Source organism: Osmia bicornis, chromosome 5 (assembly GCF_907164935.1).
Source record: "Osmia bicornis bicornis chromosome 5, iOsmBic2.1, whole genome shotgun sequence".
Classification (NCBI taxonomy): Eukaryota; Metazoa; Arthropoda; class Insecta; order Hymenoptera; family Megachilidae; genus Osmia; species Osmia bicornis.
The window spans coordinates 12,121,746-12,130,207 of NC_060220.1; the positions used below are offsets into that span (position 1 = coordinate 12,121,746).

The following is an 8,462-nucleotide window of genomic DNA, read 5'->3' on the forward strand; positions in this document are numbered from 1 at the left end:
CTTACCAAATTACAAGCAGAGTGAATCATATATAGCAGGAAATGGGAAGCAAGATGGAATAATATTGTTGAATAATAAATACGTGCAAGTTTATTTAAGTTTATTTGAACTTTATATGTTGTTGACAATACGGCATGGCATGGTACGTACATTCATATATACTCTTGGTACTCCTTCTAAAGTAGCATGTATCTTTTCACATTAACAAAAAGAGCATATAATAGAGGCCTTTCACTAATTGAATACGACAATCAAAATCAAAATGGGGATATATTTGCCATTATTTGATAATTAATTTGGTACATTCTAAATATAGGTGCAGTTGAATATAAAGTATCAATATAAATAATATCGCTTCTTGTTCTTTTTATATTTTCAGGATCTGTTTAGACATTGACGGGAAAATTACCACCAAAAATTATGGAGTAGAAATATTGAATAGATACATTAAAGAAATTAACCAGCGTAGAGTGAAATACTAAGACAAATAACAAAAACGTACTTTGAAAAGAGATGCAATTACTTTGTCGCAAGATATACTGGAAATATGTATAAGGTAAAAGAAATATTAAACATTACATTCTTCAATACATCCTTTATTTCAAATTAATGTAGTTGAGTACAATGTCTCAATATATAAAAATATGATTTCTTTTTCTTTTATTTCTTTTTCAGTATTTGTTCAGACATTGATGAGGAAATTACAACAAAGAAATTATGAAGTAAAAAAAGTTGAAAAAAATGATCCAAAGAAGAGGATTATAAAATTAGATAAGTTTGTCTTCGAAATCATGGACTATAAAAACAATGTAATGCGAGCATATTTAAGTAAATAAATTAATAGGAGAAAATGAAACTCTTAAATTGTAATTTCCTGTTCCTATTTCCTTAATGGAGAATTTAATTCATGGTTCGCATTGTCTTTTTCTACTTACAAATAAATACGCTTGTCGTGTCAAAATTCATAAATAAAAAAAAGAAGTTGTAATATCGCAGTTATTACTTTATTATTTACTTTCATCTATTTTGTATCAGATGTGTTTACAAATCTCAAACTCATCTCATCCGACTACAACAGTCTAATTAAAATATTCTATTATTCAGACCAATTAGAAGAAATATTAAAACATTTAGAAACAATCTTGTTCAGCGAAGACTTATGGAGAAAAGATAGAAAATGATATCCACTTACAATGAATTTGTTTTACATATGTCACAACAGACAAATATAACTTAAAATCTTACAATATGCAATTCACTAAATTTCTTGAACAATTGTACTAGATAATATTAATTACATGTAGTCCGACAATATATTGTGTCAATTACATTGCTTTTTCTTGGTAATCTCCGGTACTTCACAATTTTTTGACGAAACACGGAGCACATTACAAAATGTAACGCGTTATGCAGCTGATGCGATAAAACTGCGGAAATCGATAGAAATCGATAATTCCACTGTTTTTTCACGCATTTTCATGATCAACCCCTTTTTTTTGCCAAAAATCACGAGTACTTTGCAATTTTTTAACGAGGCAAGGTGCCTATCATGAAAAATAAGTTGTTTCAAATACGACGCAAAATAAATAGTAAAAAATCGAAAAAATCAATAATTCCACTATTTTTCCATGTATTTGCATGATTGACCCTCTTTTTACTGGAAATCGCGAATACTTTCCAATTTCTAAGCGAGAAAAGGTGCTTATCGTGGAAAATAAGTTGGTCTAAATACCACGCATAAAATAGTAAAAAATCGAAAAAATCAATAACTTCATTATTTTTCCATGTATTTGCATGATCGACCACTGTTTTTACTGGAAATCGCTAATACTTATCAATTTTTGAGCGAGAAAAGGTGCTTATCATGAAAAATAGGTTGTTTCAAATACTACGCAATAAAATAATAAAAAATCGAAAAAATCAATAATTCCACTATTTTTCCACGTATTTGCATGATCGACCACTCTTTTTAAAATTGAAAACTATTCGCGATTTCCAGTAAAAAGAGTGGTCGATCATGCAAATACATGGAAAAATAGTGAATTATTGATTTTTCAATTTTTTACTATTTTGTTGCGTCGTATTTAGAACAACTTATTTTCCACGATAAGCACCTTTTCTCGCTTAGAAATTGGAAAGTATTTGCGATTTCCAGGAAAAAGAGTGGTCGATCATGCAAATACATGGAAAAATGTTGGAAATAATGATTTTGCAATTTTTTACTATTTTATTGCGTCGTATTTAAAAAACTTATTTTCATGATAAGCACCTTCCCTCGTTAAAAAAATTGGAAAGTACTGGTGATTTTCACAAAAAAAGGGGTTGATCATGAAAATGCGAGGAAAAATAGTGGAACTATCGATTTCTATCGTTTTCTACAGTCTTATCGCGTCAGCTGTATAACGTGTTATATTCTGTCATGTGCTCCGTGTTTCGCCAAAAAATTGTAAAGTATCGAAGATTACCAGGAAAAAGAAATGTCATTAACACAATATATTGTCGGGCTACATGTGATTAATATTATCTAGTACAATTGTTCAAGAAAATTAGTGAATTGCATATTGTAAGATTTTAGGTTATATTTGTCTGTTGTGACATAAAACTAATTCATTGTAAGTGGATATCATTTTCTATCTTTTCTTCATAAGTCTTCGCTGAACAAGATTGTTTCTAAATGTTTTAATATTTCTTCTAATTGGTCTGATAATAGAATATTTTAATTGGACTGCTGTAGTCGGATGAGATGAGATTGAGATTTCTAAACATGTGATACAAAATAGATGAAAGTGAATAATCAAGTAATAACTGTGATATTACAAATTCTTTTTTTATTAATGAATTTTGACACGACAAGTTTATTTATTTATAACTAGAAAAAGACAATGTGAACCATGAATTAAATTCTATATAAGGAAATTGGAACAGGAAATTACATTTAAGGGCCGTATTCAGAGTCGCGACTAAAGTGAGGACTTAAGACGTTCTTTACAAAGATCGTCTTATTCGAATAAGCAATGCTTAAGTCGCTATGTATTCAGAGTCGGAGAATAAGACCGACTTTGTCAAGAAAACGATGAATAAGCTTTGCTTAGTAAAGTCCGTGGTTAAGCAATGCTTATTTGACGTTCGGCTATTTCCGTCGATTTTCTACTGTAACAACCAATGAAAATGATTCTTGAAAATGTAGCATTATTTCTTACTTAGTGACGCGGTTTTTGAATTGAATTCAAATAATTGAGCGAGCGATAGACAGAGCCAAATTTATTAATAAAAAAAGCCAAATTTATTAAGAACAATTCTGAAATATGAACACAAAATAACACAAAATTAAACTAACCACTGAAATTATTTAAAAATAACATGTAAATGTAATTCTTTGTATTGATTATGAATCCTAAACTAATCTACAGCGAATTCAGCGATCGCGGTGTAGCGGCGACAAACGTGTTGCCATTCTTTTTATATTTCATTCGATATGTTAGCGACGGCATATTTTGGAGCCTTGTCCAAAGCAATTAGCCAGGCGCTATTGTGCTTTCGTATCATTTATGATAGGGACCAGTGCTGGTGACCAGGTATCAGGTACCAGGTATGAAAAGACTGTTCATACGAATGTAGAATGCGTAGAAAAGGCAAGCAGCCCGACACTGTATTGCTAAAAATGTTGGCTTTTTCGGAGTGGGGAAGGCATTGCCTTTTGGTAAGAAGACTGTGATGAACCCCACGGCACTTACCGTACAGCCGTACATACGAAAGGAATAGTGGTAACAATGGCTACTGTGAAGAAACATTTCACCGATGTCGAGAAAAGTGCATTTGTAGCATTAGTGAAAAAGTTCGCGCACATTATCGAAAACAAAAAAAGTGATAGCAGCACATTGAGGCAAAAGAAGAAGCGTGGCAGGAAGTCACGCAGCAGTATAACATGTTGGCTGTGGTTTCATGCAAGGTTGTAGAATAAACGATATTATTACGTGAAACTTGATTCTGGGACACCCTGTAATATAAATTTCATTTTTCAGAGGAATACTGTACAATTGAAAAAGATGTGGAGTAACATGAAAGCTACGCAACGAAGCGCGATCATGAGGGAAAGGCAATCCCGAATGGCAACAGGGGGAGGATCGGCAGAACCGGCAGCCGAAATAAACCCTGAAATTGCGGAGATTGTGCCATCATTGATGCAGAATGCACCAACTATTTTCTCTTCCAATAACACAGAGGAAGAGTTGACGAACAGACGCGAAGAAATATTTAGTGGAGTTTACATTTGGCACGATGTTGAAGTGGATGAGAATCCAATTTGTATAGATATGATTCAGGGAAGTGGAAATGTTACAACGGACGCTACTGATGAGGGCCGTGAAGAAAATTGTCTATAGGTCACTACAAAGTAGAAATGTAGAAATGATCAATCGTGACAGCGCGCTGCAGCGAAAACAGCAGAAAGCAGGCCTTCCACCGCTCCAAAGACGGATTACGATGAGAGGAGATTAAAATTCGAGCGTATAAGACGAACGATGAAGAGTGAAGAAGAGTTGGCTGCTCTGAACATGCGGCACGAGCAACGAAAAAATGATTGGAAATGGAATTTTTAAAAAGGAAATATGATTTCGAAATTCGTGCCGTTAGCCGCGCAGCAGAGAAAGCTGAATTTCAATTACAACAACTGAAAGGTAATAAACATTAAGAACAATCTTTTTAATAATTTCATTTAATATAAAATTTTCTAATTTTCTAATACGTTTTATATTCAGCCTCCTCTCATCATAATCCATCTTTGGAGCAGCGGAAGTGATTGGTCTTCGACGCTGCGATCAAAAGGTTTCATCAATTTCATCCTTTTGTAATCTGGGGGAACGATTACCAATATCACAATGACATTCTTCATGGCCCTCATCATTAATTTCCGTTGTAATGTTTGTACTTCCCTGACTCGTATCTATACAAATTGTATATCATCCACTTTAACATCGTCCAAAATGTAACTCCACTAAAATTGCTTCGTGTCTGTTCGCCAACTCTTCCTCTGTGTTATTGGAAGAGAAAATAGTTGTGCATTCTTGCATCAATGATGGCACGATCTCTGCTATTTCGGGGTTGATTTCTGCCAATCGAGATTGTCCTTTCCCTCATTATCGCGCGTCGTTGCGCAGCTTTCATTTACTCCACATCTTCTTAAGTTTATAATCATCATTAGAATTATTTATGTTTTATTATTATGATTAAATAAAAAAAGAATTTATAATAACAAATTACTGCTTTCTTTTTCCACATCCCATCTCCGTACCGATTCAAAATATATCGTCGAATCTCTCTAAGGTGTACGTTGTGATAGGACTGAGGATGAGGGTATTGTAATAAATAAATTAAATCAATTTGAGCCGACAAGAATACAATTATTTATTGGCTCGATAGACACAATAAGGGAGAAAAGCCTTACGGCATAAAAAAACCCCTTATTACATTACATTGCAAGTACTTAATTTAAACATACGGGCAATGAGTGCTTCACGTGTAGCAAATCCATCAACGCCATTATCATTTTCCATGTCCATGTATCATTTTCGATTTCAATTTCATCTTCTTGAACAAGAGTGTCATTGAAAATGAGGGCTAAATTGTGCAACACAGCACATGCAACTACCGTTGTTGTGGAACATACTAACTTCGTTTGTAAACCCCTTGACAGACATGGAAACGGCGCTTCCAAACACCGAATGTTCTCTCATACTATTTGTCGGGTCCTGATCTGGATTTCATTGTACAGAAAAACTTGGATATATGCAACAGAGTTTGTCTGGATTATGCAACATCGCTATCCCCTCCACTTGGGGGTGATCCCCCTATGCCGGACCGAGCCGCTCGGCGAGAAAACCGTGTAATATGATCCGACCGTAATATCGGTGTGACTAATACTAATTGAACGATAAAACTTTTTTATTTTTAACTTTTTCTTAATGAAACTTTTTCTGATTAAAATGGTACCAAACACGATATGATTTGACTACAATATGTATAAGGCAGGCCGTACACCAAGATACATGAAACACGCAACATGCAACATGCAACACGTCGCATGTTGTGTACGAACGTAGAATAGGTAACGCGGCACGGTCACAAACGACTTGTACGGACGCAGAATCGACACCTCGCTTGGATATATGCAACATTAAATGCCCGAATCGACACCATCGCTTGGATATTTGCAACGTTTAAATGCCCAGAATCGACACCTCTCTTGGATATATGGCAACGTTTAAATGCCCAGAATCGCAACCTCGCTTGGATTATGCAACGTTTGAAAACCCGAGTCGACGCCGCAACCGGTTTTCATTTCCAATTCTCCTTTGCTTTTCGCCAACTTTTAACGTCAATTTTAGCAAGTAATTATAATTCAAACTATATCGTGTTTGGTATCATTTTAATCAGAAAAATTTCACCAATGCGTTAGTAAAAGTTTCAGTAAAAAAAAGTCAAAAATTAAAAAAAGTTTTATAGTTGAATTAGTATTGAGTCACACCGATACGTTTCGGCTCTTTCCTTTGATCATCGGACCTCTCATCTTTCCACCACTGTCTGTCCTTTTCTACGTTCACGCTTGCCTGCTCGTCGCGTGTAACCCGAGATTCGACACCTCGACTGGATATATGCAACGCCTGGGTCCCAATGTTTGTTGCATATATCCAAGTTTTACTGTACCTGTGTCGATCAAACCATTTAATGTTAATTTGTGCATCAATCAGTCGAGTAAACAAGTACAGAGAAACAAGTAAAACAGTATCAGTATTACCTTATTTCTTTCTTCAGTCTGGGGATTCCGCAGGGGTGTCATAAGAAAAGGCAGACATGGATATCCACCATCCCCGACAAGGATTCCATCTATTCTCCCGTCACATATCGCATGTGTAATCGGGATGTACGGAAAATTCTGCTATCATGAGCACTGCCAGGCCACTCTGGTACGATATCCAAAAAATTCCATACAAGGACCCACGACAGCCTGCATTTATATTAATATTTCAATGAATATTGGGTAAAATAAATAACTTAATGACATACTGAACATTCAATTGAAAAATATCCTTTTCTATTCCGGTACATTTCTTCCTGTTGTTGAATCTGGATGCCGTTAATACTAATGTGGGTGCAATCAATAGCGCCATCCACACCTGGTAAATCAATTACATTGTATACATATGTATGTATGTATATGTGTATATAGAAAAAGTTATAATGATATAAAAATCCCACCTGGTAAACCAATAGCTTCTCCGTTTTCCGTATCCCAGATTATGAATAACCTGCGATTTTGAGTGGAATTGTCCGGATCCCTGGGAAACTTAATATACGCTCGTCATCAGACTGCTATTAGTGAACTCACCCTAAATACTATGGCGGGAGACTGTGGGCTGAGAAACATTCATCGTGTCTCCAGAATAAGCTACAATTACAGTACAGATAATCTTTATTTTTTCTTTTAGGAGTAGTGATACTGATATATTTATATGACTTACTTGAAAACTTGCAGTAGCATAATACCGGCAAACAAATTAAGAGCTGCATCGAGGAGGATCGTAAACCGCGATTATTACTTTTCTGTAGCCCTGCTTCAATTTTAGGGCAAAATTCCATTTAAAACAGAGTCTTTCGTGAAACGGTAGCGTCTACGGAATTCTTCCTCGTCAAAACAATCAAACGGATCACTCCCGTCTTCGAATGTATCGCCTTGATATTTCTGGATGTTCATTCTGGATGTCCTCAATGTCCTCAATGTCCTCATGTCTGCAATGTCCTCGATATCATCGATATCCTCGAAGTTCATTTTGTATTTAATCAAAATAAATTGTTTATACCACCACAAAGAACACCTTCAAACGCGTGCTCAAGTCCTCAATATCGTCGACTTAAAAATCTAACCTCAATATAAGCCAAATAAGAACTCGTTTTCATACAAATAAGGCGGACTTATTCGACTATGAATTCATAGATCTAAAGACGGTATTAAGCATCGACTGTGAATCTACACCGATAAGCATTTACTTTTCTAAGCAAATGTTTAAGCTCAGATTTAAGACGTTGCTTATTCGGCGACTGTGAATCTAGCCGACGTCTTAGTACGTGTTTAAGCCCAGCTTAGAAATAAGTTGCGACTGTACAGACCGCCCTAAGAGTTTCATTTTCTCCTATTAATTTATTACTTAAAATATGCTCACATTATATTGTTTTATAGTCCATGATTTGGGAAGACAAGCTTATCTAATTTATAATCCTCTTCTTGAATAATTTGTTCACTGTATCAATCAAATTTTTCTACTCCATAAATTCTTGTTGTAATTCCTCATTAATGTCCAAATGAATGCTGAAAATGAAGAAAAGATATTATTATTATAAATTGATACAGTGTACTCCACAACATTAATTTGAAATAAAGGATGTATCGAAGAAATAAGATTCAATTT

General features: G+C 34.8%; 1 protein-coding gene across 1 annotated transcript; it reads right to left on the reverse strand.

Annotated features, from left to right (window-relative positions):
* Window positions 1-5,482: 5,482 nt before the first annotated feature.
* LOC123987797 (putative nuclease HARBI1) lies at window positions 5,483-7,825 on the reverse strand. The gene is given in 8 exon segments (XM_046285795.1): window positions 5,483-5,703; window positions 5,706-5,730; window positions 5,732-5,772; window positions 6,799-6,897; window positions 6,900-6,978; window positions 6,980-7,003; window positions 7,063-7,172; window positions 7,708-7,825. Coding segments are annotated over 8 exon segments (717 nt in total).
* Between the last annotated feature and the right edge of the window lie 637 nt (window positions 7,826-8,462).